Source organism: Schistocerca cancellata, chromosome 3 (assembly GCF_023864275.1).
Source record: "Schistocerca cancellata isolate TAMUIC-IGC-003103 chromosome 3, iqSchCanc2.1, whole genome shotgun sequence".
NCBI classification, from domain to species: Eukaryota; Metazoa; Arthropoda; class Insecta; order Orthoptera; family Acrididae; genus Schistocerca; species Schistocerca cancellata.
In genome coordinates, this window is record NC_064628.1 from 5,815,778 (window position 1) to 5,839,705 (window position 23,928).

At 45.1% G+C, this 23,928-nt stretch overlaps 1 protein-coding gene across 1 annotated transcript in view; it reads left to right on the forward strand.

Moving 5' to 3' along the window:
* LOC126176773 (troponin C, isoallergen Bla g 6.0101-like) overlaps nucleotides 1-23,928 on the forward strand; it is a 57,274-nt gene that overhangs the window by 22,986 nt on the left and 10,360 nt on the right. Inside the window, exons 4-5 of the mRNA XM_049923942.1 lie at nucleotides 24-143; nucleotides 2,599-2,730. Of these exons, the coding sequence (XP_049779899.1) occupies nucleotides 24-143; nucleotides 2,599-2,730 (252 nt within the window). The remainder of the gene's footprint in view (nucleotides 1-23; nucleotides 144-2,598; nucleotides 2,731-23,928) is intronic.

Here is a 23,928-nt window from a genome sequence, read left to right on the forward strand (position 1 = left end):
AGCAAGACGTTGGTCTGTTTCAGGTTCCGGTCAGCTGGAGTTTGAGGAGTTCGTGATCCTGGCCTCCAGGTTCCTGGTTGAGGAGGATGCTGAGGCGATGCAGCAGGAGCTCCGCGAGGCCTTCCGTTTGTACGACAAGGAAGGTGAGAGGCGGAGGGTGTTAACAGCGCTTCCTGCACCGAGGCGCAGTTAACAGTGTTGCACTGTCTTACGCAACTAGGGAATCACTGCCACAATAATATTAAATTGACTGCGCATGTATTCTAAACACGTAATTCGGTAACGGTGCTTTACTGAGGCTATCGCGTAACTGTATGGTGAGTCCACGTCTTCACTCTGTTGCAGACCTTGTCACAGACTGTACAGTAGCGTAATTGTAGTAATTTGTACATAACAATTAAAATATTTTCCGATGGTAAAATAAATTTCTAATTCAGTTTTTCATGTTATTCGAAAAATTAAACTGCTAATTAATTTCATAAATGCATTTATCGAAAGATCATGCTGGTCGTATAAGAAGAAAGCGTTATTTTAGCTAATTTAGTGAACCAGTTGACATTGTAATTCTGTCAGAGAATTCTGTCAGATGAACATCAACAAAAGCAAAACGAAGATAATGGAATTTAGTCGAATTAAGTCGGGTGCTGCTGAGGGAATTAGATTAGGAAATGAGACACTTAAAGTAGTAAAGGAGTTTTGCTATTTGAGGAGCAAAATAACTGATGATGGTCGAAGTTGAGAGGATATAAAATGTATACTGGCAATGGCAAGGAAAGCGTTTCTGAAGAAGAGATTTAAGTGTCAGGAAGTTGTTTCTGAAAGTATTTGTATGGAGTGTACCCATGTATGGAAGTGAAACATGGACGATAACTAGTTTGGACAAGAAGAGAATAGAAGCTTTCGAAATGTGGTGCTACAGAAGAATGCTGAAGATTAGATGAGTAGATCTTATAACTAATGACGAGGTATTGAATAGGATTAGGGAGAAGAGGAGTTTGTGGCACAACTTGGCTAGAAGAAGGGATCGGTTGGTGGGATATGTTCTGAGGCATCAAGGGATCACCAATTTGGTATTGGAGGGCAGCGTGGAGGGTAAAAATCGTAGAGGGAGAGCAAGAGATGAATACACTAAGCAGATTCAGAAGGATGTAGGTTGCAGTAGGTACTGGGAGATGAAGAAGCTTGCACAGGATAGAGCAGCACGGAGAGCTGCATCAAACCAGTCTCAGGTCTGAAGACCACAACAACAACAACAGTGAATCAGTGAATGCATGGACTTTGACAGATTACATACAGGGTGACAATTCTTGAACTATATGAAATAAAGTCGTCATAACTTCTGAACGGTTTGCGTTAACACGTCCACACTGCATGGTTGGGTGCGGGGCATAATCGGAATTACTATGCGCATGCGCACGAGCCTTGTTGTTGTCGGCCGTTTGCAATTGGATGGGTTCGTCAATAAGTAAAATTGTCGTATTTAGGGGACTGTGAATCCGCATTTCGTGATCGAGAAGTCTCTTCACCCTCAACGGGTGACTGAGTGCTGCGAAATGTCCAGTCACGGAATAATCTGTGCGATGTTCCTTGATGGCTCGGTGACTACAGAACGGTGTGTGAAGGTTTTGGAACATGTTTTCATCCCCATTATCCAAAGTGACCCTGGTTTCGACAAGATGTGTTCACACAAGACAGATCTCGACCCCATCGAAGCAGGAGAGTTTTTGATGTCATGGAGGAGCACTTTGGGAACCGCATCCTGGCTCTGGAGTACCCAGAGGCCACTGGCATAGGCTTGGATTGGCCGCCATATTCTCCGGATCTGAACACATGCGACTCCTTTTTGTGGAACTCTTTTTTAAACAATGTGTACAACAACAACGCCGAGACCATTGCTGAGCTGAAAACAGCCATTCAGAGGGACATCTACAGATTTTCCGGCACTTCAGCGGGTCACGCAGAACTTCGCTATTCGTGTGCGTCACATCATCGCCAATGATGGCAGGCATATCGAACACCTGAATCCGAATATCTGTAGTGACGTTTAAATACTGAATAAAGTGTGTGCAGGCCGTAGTTTGTAAGTAATTTACGTTCTTTTCATATAGTTCAATAACTGTCACCCTATACATAGGCGGCTTTTATGCCTTCTACTGCAGTCGTAGTAAGAGTTCAGATCGGCTGTAACTCAGCCCTAGATGTCAGAAATATGTATGAGATTTTCTGTTGTGAAAAATACAAACAATTAAATGACAGTCACAGTTGTGATTTTTGAACACTACTTTTTGCATTCACAGCGACTATAAGAATGGAGGTACTTCAAAAATGTACACTTCAATCAGATATATTATACCTAAAATTATTTACATGTAAGGATCTTCGTGTTATTATTAACGCCTTTGTCACAGTAAGTGTTGTCATTATCAGTGTTATCAGTATTTATAGCGTGATTAAGGCTTTTCTGAAACTTCTGTTTTCCCCTCTCTCAGACCACAGCACGAGTGTGTCGGTAGTCAGTCATTGCCTGTGTCGCGTAACGCTACAGAAACCGCCAACCATGTATTGGAGCGCACATGTCACAGGGTATGTCCGTTCCAGGTAACGGGTACATCACGACCGGAGTCCTGAGGGAGATCCTGCGGGAGCTGGACGACAAGATCACGGAGGAGGAGCTCGACATGATGATCGAGGAGATCGACTCGGACGGCTCCGGGACCGTCGACTTTGATGGTAAGTCGGATCATTTCCTTGTAGCCAATTGCGATAACTTGTCGTACTGAATAAGCCAGGATATTACACGTAATACAACAAGATCGTATCTTGCATTTCATCGTCCCCCCCTCTTTCGGTTCCACTGTCGTTTGTGGGACAGTCATGCCACATAACTGAGCTTATACAGAGGGTGGACAAAAATATGGAGAAGTCAAAAATACGAGGTGCATTCAAGTTCTAAGGCCTCCGATTTTTTTTCTCTGGACTGGAAAGAGATAGAAACACGCGCATTGTTTTAAAATGAGGCCGCGTTCATTGTCAATACGTCCCAGAGATGGCAGCACCGTACGGCAGATGGAATTTTACCGCCAGCGGCGAGAATGAGAACTGTTTTAAATACTTAAAATGGCGACGTTTTCCTTACTTGAACAGCGTGCAATCATTCGTTTTCTGAATTTGCGTGGTGTGAAACCAATTGAAATTCATCGACAGTTGAAGGAGACATGTGGTGATGGAGTTATGGGTGTGTCGAAAGTGCGTTCGTGGGTGTGACAATTTAATGAAGGCAGAACATCGTGTGACAACAAACCGAAACAACCTCGGGCTCGCACAAGCCGGTCTGACGACACGATCGAGAAAGTGGAGAGAATTGTTTTGGGGGATCGCCGAATGATTGTTGAACAGATCGCCTCCAGAGTTGGCGTTTCTGTGGGTTCTGTGCACACAATCCTGCATGACGACCTGAAAATGCGAAAAGTATCATCCAGGTGGGTGCCACGAATGCTGACGGGCGATCACACGGCTGCCCGTGTGGCGTGTTGCCGAGCAATGTTGACGCGCAACGACAGCACGAATGAGACTTTCTTTTCGTCGGTTGTGACAATGGATGAGACGTGGATGCCATTTTTCAATCCAGAAACAAAGCGCCAGTCAGCTCAATGGAGGCACACACATTCACCGCCACCAAAAAAATTTCGCGTAACCGCCAATGCTGAAAAAATGATGGTATCCATGTTCTGGGACAGCGAGGGCGTAATCCTTACCCATTGCGTTCCAAAGGGCACTACGGTAACAGGTACACCCTACGAAAATGTTTTGAAGAACAAATTCCTTCCTGCACTGCAACAAAAACGTCCGGGAAGGGCTACGCGTGTGCTGTTTCACCGAGACAACGCACCCGCACATCGAGCTAACGTTACGCAACAGTTTCTTCGTGATAACAACTTTGAAGTGATTCCTCATGCTCCCTACTCACCTGACCTGGCTCCTAGTGACTTTTGGCTTTTTCCAACAATGAAAGACACTCTCCGAGGCCGCACATTCACGAGCCGTGCTGCTATTGCCTCAGCGATTTTCCAGTGGTCAAAACAGACTCCTAAAGAAGCCTTCGCCGCTGCCATGGAATCATGGCGTCAGCGTTGTGAAAAATGTGTAGGTCTGCAGGGCGATTACGTCGAGAAGTAACGCCAGTTTCATCGATTTCGGGTGAGTAGTTAATTAGAAAAAAAAAATCGGAGGCCTTAGAACTTGAATGCACCTCGTGCAAACAAAGGTCGTTCCTAATTCCGTGCAGGCAAACAGTTGGCTATCAGAAATCTTTCAGTAGTCTCCGAATGGATAAATAAGGTCCTGTATAGTTTTGAAGTGAATCTTACAGCATTCTTGCTGAAAAATAATGACATATTTAGGTAGAGATGTGGGAGGTGTGTAGTGACCACACAGCCTTCTTTCCAATGTAGACACAAAAGCTCAATAATATTGAGGTCTGGTGACTGTCGTGGCCAGGGGAAGTGCGAAAATTCATCCTCGAGCTTACAAAACCGGTCCGGGACGAAGTGAGTTGTGTGAACAAGGACTCTGATGTGTTCGAACACAGCATCATCAGTGGGGAACGAACACTGTACCACGGGATGGAGCTGATCACCCAAATTGCTCACACAATCCTTGGCAGTATTGCGGCCTTGCAGAATAACCGAGCAAACATGGGGCCCGTGGAATAGTGCGATATGGCTGCCCAAATCCTCACCGGATTCCCCACCATGGTTCCACTCTTGGCAGTGAGAGGCCTGCATTGTAGGCTTGGAGCGGCGTACGTCAGACGTAAACTCGGCCAGAAATTAGAAACGGTGTCAAACGAGACTCATCCGATTTTCTTCCATTTCTCCATAGTATTGGTTTTCAGTCTTCGGCACCACGTTTTCCTGTTACGGGAATTTGTACCTCTGATGTGTGGTTTGGAATTCAAACGCACCCTGCAGTTCCCAGCTTATGAAGCTCGGTTCGTGTTGTTTTACTGCTGACGGGGTACGACGTTCAGCTCTGCAGTGACTTTCGCGGCTGTCATTCTCTTATTTTTCGTCTACATCTACATTCATCTAAATTTATACTCCGCAAGCCACCCAACGGTGTGTGGCGGAGGGCACTTTACGTGCCACTGTCATTATCTCCCTTTCCTGTTCCAGTCGCGTATTGTTCGCGGGAAGAACGACTGTCTGAAAGCCTCTGTGCGCGCTCTAATCTCTCTAATTTTACATTCGTGATCTCCTCGGGAGGTATAAGTAGGGGGAAGCAATATATTCGATACCTCATCCAGAAACGCACCCTCTCGAAACCTGGCGAGCAAGCTACACCGCGATGCAGAGCGCCTCTCTTGCAGAGTCTGCCACTTGAGTTTGTTAAACATCTCCGTAACGCTATCACGGTTACCAAATAACCCTGTGACGAAACGCGCCGCTCTTCTTTGGATCTTCTCTATCTCCTCCGTCAACCCGATCTGGTACGGATCCCACACTGATGAGCAATACTCAAGTATAGGTCGAACGAGTGTTTTGTAAGCCACCTCCTTTGTTGATGGACTACATTTTCTAAGGACTCTCCCAATGAATCTCAACCTAGTACCCGCCTTACCAACAATTAATTTTATATGATCATTCCACTTCAAATCGTTCCGCACGCATACTCCCAGATATTTTACAGAAGTAACTGCTACCAGTGTTTGTTCCGCTATCATATAATCATACAATAAAGGATCCTTCTTTCTATGTATTCGCAATACATTACATTTGTCTATATTAAGGGTCAGTTGCCACTCCCTGCACCAAGTGCCTATCCGCTGCAGATCTTCCTGCATTTCGCTACAATTTTCTAATGCTGCAACTTCTCTGTATACTACAGCATCATCCGCGAAAAGCCGCATGGAACTTCCGACACTATCTACTAGGTCATTTATATATATTGTGAAAAGCAATGGCCCCATAACACTCCCCTGTGGCACGCCAGAGGTTACTTTAATGTCTGTAGACGTCTCTCCGTTGATAACAACATGCTGTGTTCTGTTTGCTAAAAACTCTTCAATCCAGCCACACAGCTGGTCTGATATTCCGTAGGCTCTTACTTTGTTTATCAGGCGACAGTGCGGAACTGTATCGAACGCCTTCCGGAAGTCAAGAAAAATAGCATCTACCTGGGAGCCTGTATCTAATATTTTCTGGGTCTCATGAACAAATAAAGCGAGTTGGGTTTCACACGATCGCTGTTTCCGGAATCCATGTTGATTCCTACATAGTAGATTCTGAGTTTCCAAAAACGACATGATACTCGAGCAAAAGACATGTTCTAAAATTCTACAACAGATCGACGTCAGAGATATAGGTCTATAGTTTTGCGCATCTGCTCGACGACCCTTCTTGAAGACTGGGACTACCTGTGCTCTTTTCCAATCATTTGGAACCTTCTGTTCCTCTAGAGACTTGCGGTACACGGCTGTTAGAAGGGGGGCAAGTTCTTTCGCGTACTCTGTGTAGAATCGAATTGGTATCCCGTCAGGTCCAGTCTTCTTCAACGACCGTCAGTCTCGATCATCCAACACACACTTTCCTTACTCGTTGACACTTAGCAGATGATTTTTCCCCGCTTTCCCTGTACGTGGTACACAAATTCAGTACGGTGTCCCTTGAAACACCAAACAACTTGGTTACGGAAGTATCCACCATAGGAGCAGCAGCAATTTGCTCACGTTTGAATTCACTCATCTCCGACATAATGCACTCACAACTACACAGAATACTGTTCTGAACCCGACTGACACTTGTGAATATTGAGGACATCACACAGGTGCCGTTCGTCGTCAAATGGAACAGTTCAACCTGCAGGCTAGTCTAGCATCTGTGTTTATGTTGAAGCATGCATTTCTAACATCGTTTCCATGTTTTTCTTCAAATACTACACTAATTTATGTCTCTGTGATACATAATGTCGAGAGTACATTATGATTTCCTTACAGATGTGTACACCTAATACGGAAATTTTACGAAATCAACTTTTGAGATTTCATGGTTTGTGATGAATTCCATTATATGTCACACAGATCCTAGAAATTTGGTTTCTAGATTCTCCACCACGGGCTGACGGCAATAATTTGTATGTGTACAGTCAAGGAGTGCCACAAATTCCTCTTCTCCCCAATTCTATTCAATACCTCCTCATTAGTTATTTGATCCACTCATCTAATCTTCAGCATTTTTCTTTAGCACCTCATTCCGAAAGCTTCTGTTCTCTTCTTGTCTAAACTATTTATCGTCCACGTTTCACTTTCATACACGGCTACACTCCATACAAACACTTTCAGACACGACTTCCTGACACTTAAATCTATACTCGATGTTAATAAATTTCTATTCTTCAGAAACGCTTTCCTTGCCATTGGCAGTCTACATTTTATATCCTCTCTACTTCGACCATCATCAGTTATTTTGCTCCCCAAATAGAAAAACTCATTTACTACTTTAAGTGTCCCATTTCCTAATCTAATTCCCTCAGCATCAACCGACTTAATTCGACTACATTCCATTATCCTCGTTTTGCTTTTGTTGTTGTTCATCTTATACTCTCCTTTCAAGACACTATCCGTTCCGTTCAACTGCTTTTCTAAGTCCTTTGCTGTCTCTGACGGAATTACAATGTCATCGGCGAACCTCAAAGTTTTTATTTCTTCTCCATGGATTTTAATACCTACTCCGAATTTTTCTTTTGTTTCCTTCACTGCTTGCTCAATATACAGATTGAATAACATTGGCGAGAGACTACAACCCTGTCTCATTCCCTTCCCAAAAACTGCTTACCTTTCATGCCCCTCGACTCTTATAACTGCCATCTGGTTTCTCTAAGAATTGTAAATAGCCTTTCGCTCCATGTATTTTACCCCTGACACCTTCAGAATTTGAAAGAGAATATCCCAGCCAACTTTGTCAAAAGCTTTCTCTAAGTCTACAAATGCTAGAAACGTAGGTTTGCCTTTCCTTATCTAGCTTCTAAGATAAGGGTCAGTATTGCCTCACGTGTTCCAATATTTCTACGGAATCCAAACAGATCTACCCAGAGGTCGGCTTCTACCAGTTTTTCCATTCGTCTGTAAATAATTCGTGTTAGTATTTTGCAGCCGTGACTTATTAAACTGATAGTTCGGTAATTTTCACATCTGTTAACACCTGCTTTCTTTGGGATTCGAATTATTATATCCTTCTTGAAGTCTGAGGTATTTCGCCTGTCTCATACATCTTGCTCACCAGATGGTAGAGTTTTGCCAACGCTGGCTCTCGCAAGGCTATCAGTAGTTCTAATGGAATGTTGTCTACTCCCAGGGACTTGTTTCGACTTAGGTCTTTCAGTGCTTTGTCAAACTCTTCGCGCAGTATCATATATCCCATTTCATCTTCATCTACATCCTCTTCCATTTCCATAATATTGTCCACCAGTACATCGCCCTTGTATAGACCCTCTATATACTCTTTTCCAACTTTCTCGTTTCCCTTCTTTGCTTAGGACTTGGTTACCATCTGAGCTCTTCGTATTCAAACAAGTGATTCTCTTTTTTCCAAAGGTCTCTTTCATTTTCCTGTAGACAGTATCTAACTTACCCCTAGTGATATACGACTCTACATCCTTACATTTGTCCTCTAGCCATCCCTGCTTAGCCATTTTGCACTTTATGTCGATCTCATTTTTGAGACGTTTGTATTCAAAAAATGGTTCAAATGGCTCTGAGCACTATGGGACTTAACTGCTGAGGTCATCAGTCCCCTAGAACTTAGAACAACTTAAACCTAACTAACCTAAGGACATCACACACATCCATGCCCGAGGCAGGATTCGAACCTGCGACCGTAGCGGTCGCGCGGTTCCAGACTGTAGCGCCTAGTACCGCTCGGCCACTCCGGCCGGCCCGTTTGTATTCCTTTTTGCCTGCTTGATTTACTGAATTTTTGTTTTTTCGACTTTCATCAATTAAAATGAATATATCTTCTGTTACCCAAGGGTTTCTACAAGCCCTCGTCTTATACTTACTTGATCTTCTGATGCCTTCACTATTTCATCTCTCAAAGCTGCCCATTCTCCTTCTACTGTATTTCTTTCCCCCATTCTTGTTAATCGTTATCTAATGTTCTCCCTGAAACTCTCTACACCCTCTGGTTCAGTCAGTTTATCCAGGTCCCATCACCTTACATTGCCACCCTTTTGCAGTTTCTTCTGTTTTAATCTACAGTTCATAACCAATAGATTGAGGTCAGATTCCACACCTGCCCCTGGAAATGTCTTACAAGTTAAAACCTGGTTCCTAAATCTCTTTCTTACTATTATATAATCAGTCTGAAACCTTCCAGTATCTCGATTCCTTTTCCGTGTATACAACCTTCTTTCATGATTCTTGAACCAAGTGAACCTATGATTAAGTTATGCTCTATGCAAAATTCTACCAGGCGGCTTCCTCTTTCATTCCTTTCCCCCATTCCTTATTCACCTCTTACGTTTCCGTCTCTGCGTTTTCCTGCTATCGAAATCCAGTCACCCATGACTATTAAATTTTCGTCTCCCTTCACTATCTGAATAATTTCTTTTATCTCGTCATACATTTCATCAATGTCTTCGTCACCTGCGGAGATAGCCTTAGAACTCGCATATTCATTTTGAAAAACCCTGTACTTTATGAGACATCAAGGCGATACGTCCGTCTAAACTGAGATTCGAAACAATGTCTCATTATGTCTCTCACGAATTGATAAGAACGTATTTTCTTTAAGAGCCAGAGATACGATTCCATTTATCTGCTGACTTTCGTGCGTGACATGTCGGTTGCAGGTACTAGATCATTAACTAATTGATTCCTGCAGACTGGATGCCTTTAGCTCATAATTTGCGTTCACGCAACGTTTCGGTTACATTTCTGTTTCACACTACATAAATTCTGTCAACACTTTGATCGTCTTTGTAATATTCTGCCTTGTTTTCATACCAAACACAAGAAAAACATTTAGTTATGTGGATACCTGTTAAACATATACTGACATTTATTTTAACACAGCAGCAGATAGTGACATAATGCGCTTTGTCGGGGACTGCTCAATTAAACTGATCGATCACACCTGACGTGCAGTGATTTGCGTAGTTTGTATTGAAATCATTGTTATTATATCACATATCAATGATGTTGCATTATTACTGACGATGCTAGATGTTCATATGATCCAGTGCGAGTAAAAACCTAAATTTTAATTACAACTGAATTACTTAACATACCAAAATTAAAACATTTATTACTTCACCAACATTCGTCAAAGGAAGATTTTAATGCAAGAAACAATCGTTACACACAAAATGCAAGTGAATCAGAAAATTATTCTGACAGATTTAAATTTTAGGGGAAAAGTAGTTGTTTTTAATTTTATATTTCACTCATAGAGTCTTTTTCTTAACAAATTTAGTTGAATCACATGTTTATTAATATTTATTTCTTACCAGAAGACATACCGCAATGCGAAATATATAATATAAAATCGTAATCTACTTATTTATACACTCCTGGAAATGGAAAAAAGAACACATTGACACCGGTGTGTCAGACCCACCATACTTGCTCCGGACACTGCGAGAGGGCTGTACAAGCAATGATCACACGCACGGCACAGCGGACACACCAGGAACCGCGGTGTTGGCCGTCGAATGGCGCTAGCTGCGCAGCATTTGTGCACCGCCGCCGTCAGTGTCAGCCAGTTTGCCGTGGCATACGGAGCTCCATCGCAGTCTTTAACACTGGTAGCATGCCGCGACAGCGTGGACATGAACCGTATGTGCAGTTGACGGACTTTGAGCTAGGGCGTATAGTGGGCATGCGGGAGGCCGGGTGGGCGTACCGCCGAATTGCTCAACACGTGGGGCGTGAGGTCTCCACAGTACATCGATGTTGTCGCCAGTGGTCGGCCGGCTGTGCTGTATGTATGAACACAAAATACTTGAATATGTGACAAGCAATTCAAGATAAGAATTATGTGTCCGTGCATCATATTTTGTGTCTTACGAAAGTTTGTTATCAGGGAGAGACTTCTGGGAGACCCGGTAATTCTAAGAGTAAGTCACATCTGGTGAAGAGTGTCACAAGGCACAAGGTAAACCAGCGCGCAAATAACGGACTTTTATTTTATACCAAACAGCGTCGTCCTAATTAATTACTCTATCCACGCTTGTCTTTGGCACCATGAGTCTACAACTGAAGTCTGAATGTAAATTTCTGCCTGTTTTTTCCATAGACACCTGTACACACAAGAAAAACTGTAGGAATCAGTAGCTATAATGCATGACACTGTTTTCAGATACAGACGAGGAAGGAAGCTGATGACTTTCAATCTGTTAGGAACATTACTAACGTTGTGGTATGTTGTGGTATATAATGACTAACATCTACGCCAGGGAAAACTTTACATTTCCTCTAACATAAGGCATGTAACTGTTTGCGTTAATGTTGGTGTTCACAGATTTAGTTACTCTCTGACACAAATGTGAACGATGTTTAAAAAACAAAACAAAAAGCAGTAAAAATTTACTTCCTTCACGTTTTGTATTGCCGTTTATAGCTTGTATTTCTGTGGGGCAATAAAACAGCTAGTTCTGGCAGACAGAGCGCCCATTTCGTGGTCTGGAAGGTTTTGCGAACGCATTACTCGTGAGAAAGACGACGAACAGATGGATTTACTCGAATGTGCTACCTTTCCGGACCCACACACGGAGGTGATGATCGCGTTGGAAACAGGTTGCCCGTCGAAACTGGACACGTGACGGCAGAGCAATTTACGGCAATATCATTTGAATTTTTGCGTCGTTACATTCATTTTGATTACAGTTGAACCAGCCATGACATTGATGGCATTAGGAATAATGTTGATGGAGCCAAGGAAGTTACGGTTATTGCAGTTCTGAGATGAAACATCGGTGTTTGTTGCGACTTCGTCAAATGGATGGTCGGAGCGCGCTTTTTGACAGCCTTGATCATTCGTTTTGATATTTCTGGTTAGTCTTATAAACGCCCAACAGTTAAAACTCTTCCGTAAATGTGGCTCGTTTCGTGCAGCTGAAATCTTTTAGTTTCATCAAACAGTAGATCATATGGTTTTTTGGTTCTTCAGATCTATAATTGTTTGATGCATGTTCCGTGTGGTCTTTCAGCGTTTCTTCTCTCTGCGTGGTGACGGAATAATATTTTAAGTAAAGTGCGCGTCCCTATTACGACTTTCTGTATTCTAGGATATTTTATGATACTGAGTTGATAACCTGAAGAAGTAAAAGTACATTGAGCCCTTTATGTACTTTCTCACTGCTCGTTGTTCACTGGCTCAAAGGCAGTCAATCACAGCTATTATTTTATAAATTTTATTACTTACTTTTCTATATTTAAAAAAATATTTCAACGTATTTAGTCCACGTTAGCAACTTACAACTACTTTCTGGGTAAATGATATGTTTAGCGCCCAAGAAACATGAATTTGCTACCTTGTTTAATAGTATTTGTTCAGAAGATTAGCTCAAATGTTCCGATGAGGCCTCTTTTAAGACTGTTACTTTGGTGTTTGCTTATGCGAATTTTGAGACTATGTGTTCCTCTACTCGTGGTAGTACACCAGTAACCAAACACCAAGACAAAGCTTATGACTGCGTTCTATACAAATGTCTGGTTCCCGGCTGACAAAGTGCGATGAAATAGTTTTGTTTTGGAGCAAAATGGTTCAAATGGCTCTGACCACTATGGGACTTAACATCTGAGGTCATCAGTCCCCTAGAACTTAGAACTACTTAAACCTAACTAACCTAAGGACAGCACACAACACCCAGCCATCCCGAAGCAGAGAAAATCCCTGACCCCGCCGGGAATCGAACCCGGGAACCCGGGCGTAGGAAGCGAGAACGCTCTTGCACGACCACGAGATGCGGGCGTTTTGGAACAATTTTCCCCCTGAGCAAACACAGTTTTTCCTCTTTTATACCCAGCCGTGTTTCGCTGAAGTTATAGCGTCTTCAGTTGGTTTTTATAGATGGTTTCTATTGAATAATAGAATTTCTAAAGTAAACTATTCAGGAACAGTGTGGGCACAATTGGCCAACTCTTCCTCACACTCCAAATAACTTTGTGTGTGTTCTATACTGTTCTGCCGCAGCCGTTGATAGTTTAAATTATGTGTAAACAACACCTCGTTCGGCTGTGAAGATATACTTTAATTTAATTTCTTAATAGCAGCTGAGACGGACCTTACGTATAGTAAATCTTATAGTGTAGACTCGAGTATTCTTACAGTTGTAGTCTTGCCACACCCATGTCCATATACAAATGCCGTGCTTACAAGGGAACCTCCCCATCGCACCCCCCTCAGATTTAGTTATAAGTTGGCACAGTGGATAGGCCTTGAAAAACTGAACACAGATCAATCGAGAAAACAGGAAGAAGTTGTGTGGAACTATGAAAAAAGTAAGCAAAATATACAAACTGAGTAGTCCATGTGCATGATAGGCAATATCAAGGACATTTGAGCTCAGGAATGCCGTGGTCCCGTGGTTAGCGTGAGCGGTTGCCGCATGAGAGGTCCTTGGTTCAAGACCACCTTCGTGTGATAAGTTTAATTTTTTTATTTTCAGACAATTATTATCTGTCCGTCCGTCCGTCCGATGTGAGGTAACTGCGCCGTAGTATGGGGACGCTACACCTAAACCGAAAAATTTGAAAACGTTAAAAATACCTGTTTTGACAGAGCACAGGGAAAACTGTGCGACTGTGAAATTGTTGCATTCATTTTTTGCAGTTTATGTGACAAACTCTTATGTTTTCATCACTTTTTTGGGAGTGATTATCACATCCACTAGAAAACCTAAATCGGGCAAGGTAGAAGAATCTTTTTACCCATTCGCCAAGTGTACAAGTTAGGTGGGTCGACAACATATTCCTGTCATATGACGCACATTCCGTCACCAGTGTCGTATAGAATATATCAGACGTGTTTTGCTGTGGAGGAATCGGTTGACCTATGACCTTGCGATCAAATATTTTCGGTTCCCATTGGACAGGCAGGTCCTTTCATCTACTAATCGCACGGTTTTGAGGTGCAGTCGCAAAACATAAACACTAAACTTTTACAGTGAACAGAGACGTCAATGAACGAACGGACATATCATAACTTTGCGAAAATAAAAAAAGTAAACTTTCCACTCAAGGGAAGACTTGAACCAAGGACCTCTCGTTCCGCAGCTGCACACGCTAACCACGGGACCACGGCGCTCTTGAGCTGTTATTCTCCTTGATGTTGCATATGTTTCCCATTGACTACTCAGTTTGTATATTTTACTTATTTTTTCATAGTTCCACACAACTTCTTCCTGTTTTCTCGATTGGTCTGTGTTCAGTTTTTCAAGGCCTATCCACTGTACCGACTTATAACTAAATCTGAGGGGGGATGCGGTGGGGAGGTTCCCTTGTTAGTACTACAATTAAATATCGACCGACACATTTATTTGAAAATGTTCCTGGGATACTAATTACTGTACAACATTTATTCACAATACAGTGTGTTTGGATAAAAGGCAGGCCACGTCTGATACTTACGTTTTTCGCCGGAAATTAAACGCACCTTCTTTGATATTGTATTGTCACGTTCAGAACATGATGATTTGTTTCTTCTGGCACCTCTGAAAATCATATCCCACAGACAGAGAACAATTATTTTAGAATTTCGTTAATCGCGTTGACGCCACTGCGTGCAACGGAAGTTCGTGTTCCTTTCTATTGCTCATAATTTCTTCAAAATTCTTGCCCGGTCACATTTGTCAAAAATGGCTCTCAGCACTACGGGACTTAACTTCTTAGGTCATCAGTCCCCTAGAACTTAGAACTACTTAAACCTAACTAACCAAAGGACATCACACACATCCATGCACGAGGCAGGATTCGAATCTGCGACCGTAGCGGTCGCGCGGTTCCAGACTGTAGCGCCTAGAACCGCTTGGCCACCACGGCCGGCGGTCACATTTGTCCTCAGCGTCAATGGCTTATTTACTGTGCGTACTGTGTCTTCTTCTTTGGGGCAGATATTCGAATGAAAAGCATCGTCCCCTCATTGCTTCGTTTGCACTCCGTTGTCTTACTGAACTTTAACCCCAGTAGCGTACACCTCTGACATTGTGACAGTGTGTGCACACACATGCCGCTCGTGGTCTCGCGGTAGCGTTCTCGCTTCCCGAGCACGGGGTCCCGGGTTCGATTCCCTGCGGGGTCAGGGATTTTCACCTGCCTCGAGGTGACTGGGTGTTTGTGTTGTCCTCATCATTTCATCATCATCCAGGAAAGTGGCGAAATTGGACTGAGCAAAGGTTGGGTAATTGTACGGGCGCTGATAACCACGCAGTTGAGCGCCCCACAAACCAAACATCATCATCCCAGTGTGTGCACACCAAGCTCACAGTGACCCTGAATTATTTGCTGGAGAAAATGCCTGAAGACATAACGTTTTATTGGAACTGGACTCTCATGTAGTAAACTATGTTTATTTCACCCCTCGCAAGTACTTTTTCAATCATTTAATAACGATGAACGCATGTACACTTCGAGAGTAAGTAAAAACTGTCACTAAAGCCTTTCAATGAAGAAACTTGAAAGTGATCCAGATCTAAAGAATTTACTTGCAGTTTAATTAGATGAAGATGCTATTCATTTGATGAAATGCACGTATTACACGAATATTCTGAGGTGTTCTCAGTTACTCACAAATGCCTGCCGCGGTGGTCTAGTGGTTCTAGGCGCTCAGTCCGGAACCGCGCGACTGCTACGGTCGCAGGTTCGAATCCTGCCTGGGGCATGGATGTTTGTGATGTCCTTAGGTTAGTTAGGTTTAAGTAGTTCTAAGTTCTAGGGGACTGATGGCCACAGATGTTAAGTCCCCTAGTGCTCAGAGCCATTTGAGCCATACTCACAAATCCTTTCATTCATTATTTCCACACTTTTGGAGTATGGAGAGCATGGAAGTTTATCGCCAGGTGCCAGGATTGTTCTGTTGCAGACGGCTCTGTTCCAGCAATGTCCATTCTCACTGTGGGCGACAGTATTTTCTTCATCGCTATCTCAAGAACCGGCAGACTGATCAGTTTCGCCATTGTCTATACTGGTCCAGGAGCATCAGCCTCAGAATAACTTTCATCGCTGAAGTTACTTCCCTCACTCTTACGACTGAGTTCTTCTAATAATGCTTTGCGTACAGCATCTTCAGGTAGCAAAACGTCATTCCTACGCGATGTTTCCACATAGATGAACTACACACTCGTCGGCAGACCAGTTACACAATGTGTATCCCAGGGTCACACTGACCCTTCAAAAGATGTTTCTGTCAGATTAATTAAACAATGACTCGTAGCTTCGAACGCCTCTCCTCTGCTGCGTCTCACCCAGTGCTGGATTTACATTAGTGGCAGAGGGCTGTGTATGTGCAGTGGAGTATGCACAGTAACAAACAAAAAACTCCAGGGTCAGAGTGACCCTGGTGTACACTTCTAGATTTTGCTTGCATGCACTGAGGAGACACAAGTCATGGGATGCCGCCTAATACCGTGCCTTTTGCGCTGCGTAGTTCGGCGCCCGACTTGGCATGGACTCAAAAAGTCGTTAGAAGTCTCCTGCCGAAATACTGTGCTATGATGCCTCTATATATCTACATCTACATCTACATTTATACTCCGCAAGCCACCCAACGGTGTGTGGCGGAGGGCACTTTACGTGCCACTGTCATTACCTCCCTTTCCTGTTCCAGTCGCGTATGGTTCGCGGGAAGAACGACTGTCTGAAAGCCTCTGTCCGCGCTCTAATCTCTCTGATTTTACATTCGTGATCTCCTCGGGAGGTATAAGTGGGGGGAAGCAATATATTCGATACCTCATCCAGAAACGCACCCTCTCGAAACCTGGCGAGCAAGTTACACCGCGATGCAGAGCGCCTCTCTTGCAGAGTCTGCCACTTGGGTTTGCTAAACATCTCCGTAACGCTATCACGGTTACCAAATAACCCTGTGACGAAACGCGCCGCTCTTCTTTGGATCTTCTCTATCTCCTCCGTCAACCCGATCTGGTACGGATCCAACACTGATGAGCAATACTCACGTATAGGTCGAACGAGTGTTTTGTAAGCCACCTCCTTTCTTGATGGACTACATTTTCTAAGGACTCTCCCAATGAATCTCAACGTGGTACCCGCCTTACCAACAATTAATTTTATACGATCATTCCACTTCAAATCGTTCCGCACGCATACTCCCAGATATTTTACAGAAGTAACTGCTACCAGTGTTTGTTCCGCTATCATATAATCATACAATAAAGGATCTTTCTTTCTATGTATTCGCAATACATTACATTTGTCTATGTTGAGGGTCAGTTGCCACTCCCTGCACCAAGTGCCTATCCGCTGCAAATCTTCCTGCATATCGCTAAAATTTTCTAATGCTGCAACTTCTCTGTATACTACAGCATCATCCGCGAAAAGCCGCATGGAACTTCCGACACTATCTACTAGGTCATTTATATATATTGTGAAAAGCAGTGGTTCCATAACACTCCCCTGTGGCACGCCAGAGGTTACCTTAACGTCTGTAGACGTCTCTCCATTGATAACAACATGTTGTGTTCTGTTTGCTAAAAACTCTTCAATCCAGCCACACAGCTGGTCTGATATTCCGTAGGCTGTTACTTTGTTTATCAGGCGACAGTGCGGAAATGTATCGAACGCCTTCCGGAAGTCAAGACAAATACACTCCTGGAAATGGAAAAAAGAACACATTGACACCGGTGTGTCAGACCCACCATACTTGCTCCGGACACTGCGAGAGGGCTGTACAAGCAATGATCACACGCACGGCACAGCGGACACACCAGGAACCGCGGTGTTGGCCGTCGAATGGCGCTAGCTGCGCAGCATTTGTGCACCGCCGCCGTCAGTGTCAGCCAGTTTGCCGTGGCATACGGAGCTCCATCGCAGTCTTTAACACTGGTAGCATGCCGCGACAGCGTGGACATGAACCGTATGTGCAGTTGACGGACTTTGAGCTAGGGCGTATAGTGGGCATGCGGGAGGCCGGGTGGGCGTACCGCCGAATTGCTCAACACGTGGGGCGTGAGGTCTCCACAGTACATCGATGTTGTCGCCAGTGGTCGGCGGAAGGTGCACGTGCCCGTCGACCTGGGACCGGACCGCAGCGACGCACGGATGCACGCCAAGACCGTAGGATCCTACGCAGTGCCGTAGGGGACCGCACCGCCACTTCCCAGCAAATTAGGGACACTGTTGCTCCTGGGGTATCGGCGAGTACCATTCGCAACCGTCTCCATGAAGCTGGGCTACGGTCCCGCACACCGTTAGGCCGTCTTCCGCTCACGCCCCAACATCGTGCAGCCCGCCTCCAGTGGTGTCGCGACAGGCGTGAATGGAGGGACGTATGGAGACGTGTCGTCTTCAGCGATGAGAGTCGCTTCTGCCTTGGTGCCAATGATGGTCGTATGCGTGTTTGGCGCCGTGCAGGTGAGCGCCACAATCAGGACTGCATTCGATCGAGGCACACAGGGCCAACACCCGGCATCATGGTGTGGGGAGCGATCTCCTACACTGGCCGTACACCACTGGTGATCGTCGAGGGGACACAGAATAGTGCACGGTACATCCAAACCGTCATCGAACCCATCGTTCTACCATTCCTAGACCGGCAAGGGAACTTGCTGTTCCAACAGGACAATGCACGTCCGCATGTATCCCGTGCCACCCAACGTGCTCTAGAAAGTGTAAGTCAACTACCCTGGCCAGCAAGATCTCCGGATCTGTCCCCCATTGAGCATGTTTGGGACTGGATGAAGCGTCGTCTCACGCGGTCTGCACGTCCAGCACGAACGCTGGTCCAACTGAGGCGCCAGGTGGAAATGGCATGGCAAGCCGTTCCACAGGACTACATCCAGCATCTCTACGATCGTCTCCATGGGAGAATAGCAGCCTACATTGCTGCGAAAGGTGGATATACACTGTACTAGTGCCGACATTGTGCATGCTCTGTTGCCTGTGTCTATGTGCCTGTGGTTCTGTCAGTGTGATCATGTGATGTATCTGACCCCAGGAATGTGTCAATAAAGTTTCCCCTTCCTGGGACAATGAATTCACGGTGTTCTTATTTCAATTTCCAGGAGTGTAGCATCTACCTGGGAGCCTGTATCTAATATTTTCTGGGTCTCATGAACAAATAAAGCGAGTTGGGTCTCACACGATCGCTGTTTCCGGAATCCATGTTGATTCCTACATAGTAGATTCTGGGTTTCCAAAAACGACATGATACTCGAGCAAAAAACATGTTCTACAATTCTACAACAGATCGACGTCAGAGATATAGGTCTATAGTTTTGCTCATCTGCTCGACGACCCTTCTTGAAGGCTGGGACTACCTGTGCTCTTTTCCAATCATTTGGAACCTTCCGTTCCTCTAGAGACATGCGGTACACGGCTGTTAGAAGGGGGGCAAGTTCTTTCGCGTGCTCTGTGTAGAATCGAATTGGTATCCCGTCAGGTCCAGTGGACTTTCCTCTGTTGAGTGATTCCAGTTGCTTTTCTATTCCTTGGACACTTATTTCGATAGCCGTCCATAATTGCGAAACACCGGTGCAGGATTTTGTACACGAACTGACCATTCGATTACAACCCAAAGATGTTGGATGGAACTCATACCTGGCAATAAGAGTGGCCAAATCATTCGCTCCAACTTTCCGGAATGTTCTTCAAAGCAATCGCGATCAACAATGACCCGTTGGCATGGCACATCATCACCCATAAAAATTCCATCATTATTTGGGAATATGAAGATCATGAATGGCTGGAAATGCTCTCCAAGTAGCCTAACGAAACCATTTCCAGTAATCATCGGTTCGGTTGGATGAAAAGACCCTCTCCATTCCATGTAAAAAACAGCCCACACCATTATAGAGCCACCAACAGCTTGCACAGTGACTTGGGTCCATGGCTTTGTTGGATATGCGCCACACTCGAATCCTACCACCAGCTCTCACCAACTGAAAAATGGGTCTGAGCACTATGGGACTTGACATCTGAGGTCATCAGTCCCCTAGAACATAGAACTATTTCAACCTAACTAACCTAAGGACATGACACACATCCATGCCCGAGGCAGGATTCGAACCTGCGACCGTAGCGGTCACGCGGTTCCAGCCTGAAGCGCCTAGATCCGCACGGCCACACCGGCCGGCTTTCCCAACTGAAATAGGCTCTTATCTGACCAGCCCACGGTTTTCCACTCGTCTAGAATCCATTCGATATGGACGCCAGCCCCCGAGAGGCTCTGCAGGCGATGTGCTTTTAGCAAAGGCACCAGCGTCGGTCGTTTGCCGCCCTAGCCCATTAATGCCACATTTCGTCGCACTGTACTAAAGGATCGTTCGTCGTACATTGCACACTCACTTCTGTGATTATTCCACTCAGTGTTGTTTGTCTATGAGCACTGACAACTCGACGCAAACGCCGCTGCTCTCAGTGGATAAGTGAAGGCCGTTGGCCACTGCGTTAGCCATGGTAACAGGCAGTGCCTCAGATTTGGTATTTTCAGCGTACTCTTTAACACAGTGTGTCTCGAAATATTGGATTCCCTAACGATTTCCGAAATGGAATGTCCCATTGAAACCTTCCCGTCGAATAAAATAAAAGAAATAATGATTGAACTTAATGTGTTTAGACGATAAATTTCCCGTCTAGAATAAAATAATTTAACTTACTTTCCGTCTAATGAAAGAAAGAAAGAGAATTGAACTTTTTGTGCCTTGCAGCTTTTCTGTCTGGACCTGCTTTTCACAACGTGTCTGATCTGATAATCATTAGCGTACACAATGTTGTATGCCTTGTGCCTTTACTGGTAACAATATTCATGTGACTGATCAAAAGAAGATTATTTCGACGTGAACACATAAGCTTACTCCGTGACCCTCAGTACTGGTTATCTATGCAGTGAACCTGAAAACATACATATAAATTTTCCTTTTATTTTACTGGGTTTCCTCTGGATAACGTTATCTGACTGCATGTCTGAATACACTCACTCTGATCTATTGTTGATAATTTTTCGGGTTGGCATTCATTTACTGGGATTGCAAATATGCTAGTTAAAACTGTACTTATTATTCATTTGCTTTTTTTTATTGAAGTTACTGGAGAAAAATTCAATGTCATTATTAAATTAAAAAATTGAGAAAACCCAAGAAAAGTTAAATGTTGTGGTCACTGGGTTCAATGAAAAATAATACGATATTGACTGAGATAAACTGACCTATTCTGAAAATGATTGAATATAAATTTTTAGCTCTTTATAATGATTCAATTTATAAAATTTTAGTTTGGGGATCGTTTACATAAAACTGATTAAAAATGTAACAACGAACTTACAATATGCAGTTTCCGCTCAAATACCGGGTGACCAAAAAGTGAGTATAAATTTGAAAACTTAATAAACCACGGAATAATGTAGATGGAGAGGTAAAAATTGACACACATGCTTGGAATGACATGGGGTTTTATTAGAACAAAAAGATAAAGTTCACAAAATGTCCGACAGATGACGCTGGACAGCAAAACGTCAGTGACTGTGCATGACAATCGTGTATAAAAGGAGCTGTAGTGAGAGAGAGAATCTCCACCTTCCATCGTCTTACTGGTTCCCTTTCTGCGCCCCACTACCCCCTCCTCCATAATGATCGCCCCCTTCCTGACAACCTCAGTAAGGCCAACCACTTCGCTTCCCACCTTTCCGAGGTCTTCTCCATCCCCGATGGTCCCCACTTTGATTATTTTCTTTTCCCCACCGTCATGGAACGTGCCGATACCTTGGTCGCTCTACTTGCTCCTAGTCTCCAGTACTTGGGGCAGTTGCCCCCCTCCACCATAAACACTCCCATCACGGCACAAGACATTAAACTTATCCTCCGGTCCCAACGCAACACAGCCCCTGGTCATGACTGTGTCACCTACCATCACCTTCGAGAAAGCCCCTATTCCTTCCTGACTGTCCTCGCCCATCTCTATAATGTCGTCCTCTCTACTGGCTTCTACCCTGACCTGTGGAAGACCTCCCGCATCCTCTTATTCCTCAAACCCAACAAACCCCCTTCTGCCGCCTCTTCCTATCGTCCCATCTGCCTCACCTCCGTCTTCAGTAAGGTCCTTGAATCCATCCTCTCCCGCCGTATCCATCAGCACCTTTCTCAACACCACCTCCTCCCCCTTACCCAGTGTGGCTTCCGATCCTCCTTCTCTGCTGACGACCAACTCCTCAACCTTGTTCACCTTCTGTCCCTCCAGCTCAACTCCCGCCGCTCCGCCATTTTTGTTTCCCTTGACCTCCAAAATGCCTATGACTGTGTATGGCATCCCGGTCTCCTCTTTAAACTCCAAACCTACGCCCTGCCCATCAATTTTGTCCGTCTGGTCGCTTCCTTCCTCTCGCACCGTCCTTCCTATGTCACCCTCCACAACACCAATTCCCGTATCTTTTATCCCACGGCTGGTGTCCCCCAGGGTTCTGTCCTCTCCCCTCTCCTTTATCTCTTGTATACAGCTGATATGCCCAAGCCACCCCCACCAGTCCACCTTCTCCAGTATGCTGATGACACCGCCTTCCTTGCTCTCTATCCTACCCTTCAACCGTCTCAACGTACCCTCCGAACCCACCTTAACCAGTTCACCACTTGGTGTAACCAGTGGTTCCTCCGTCTCAACCCCTCCAAAACCCAGGCGATCGTCCTAGGCCGCACCACTCGCTCCTTTCGCCTCCATGATTTCTACCTCACCCTTTATGGTCGTCCTATCCAACTCACCGCCACCCTGAAATACCTTGGCCTCACCCTAGACCGACACCTCACCTGGACCCCTCATCTCCAGACCATTCAGCAGAAAGCCCATTCCCGCCTCCGTCTTCTGAAACTCCTGTCTGGCCGGACCTGCGGATTGCATCCTTCTACCATCCTCCACACCTACAAATCCCTCATCCGTCCTATCCTCTGTTATGCCAGCATTGCCTGGATCTCCGCCCCCACCCGCTTTTACAAGGCCCTCCAAATCCTAGAACGCCATGCGCTCCGCCTTGCCTTCCGTATCCGCCTTCCTTCCCCCACACGGCTCCTGTATGAACTGATCCCCTTCCCCCACCTCCTCCTGTTCCTCCAACATCTCCGCATCCTTTACATTGTTCGCAGGCTTGATCCCCCCCACCCTCTGGTTTCCTCCTTCCTCTCCACCCCCCGCCCGTTGCCGCGCCTCTATCGCTGTATCCCTCCCTCTCTCCACCTCCACACCCTCCATCTCCTTCATCAGGGCAATTTCCAACGCCTCCCCCTCCCGGATGACGAACTTCGCCGTGACATCTACCCTTCCTTCCAACTATAACCTGGCCTTGTTCCCCCCCCCCTCCCCAGGGCCCCCTTTCCTCTTTCCTCCTTCTCCCAGAGCGGATTTCCCTCTGTCCCCCCTCCCCTGAGACCCTGCACCCCATACTTGCCTCTCTCCTTCCCACCCTACCTGGCCCTCTCCCGTGCGCCCCCTGCTCACCTCCCCCATCTCTTCCACTCCCTCCCTTCTTCAGGTCTCCCTCATCTCCTAGCGCCTGGCAGATCCTCTGTATTGCTCATCATCATTGTGCCACATCAGTGTTGTGTTTAGTGCTGTTACTCGTGTGCGTCAAGAGATGTGATTTTAATTGTGTCCCGCCTTGAGGTTCGCCGTCAGTGTTACGTTAATGCTATGCCATCCGTCGCTACTTTTATGCTCCAGTCATACTGTGCCTTGTGTTCTTTTAACCGTCGCAGTGTGTGGCTTTTTATATGTGCTACTTT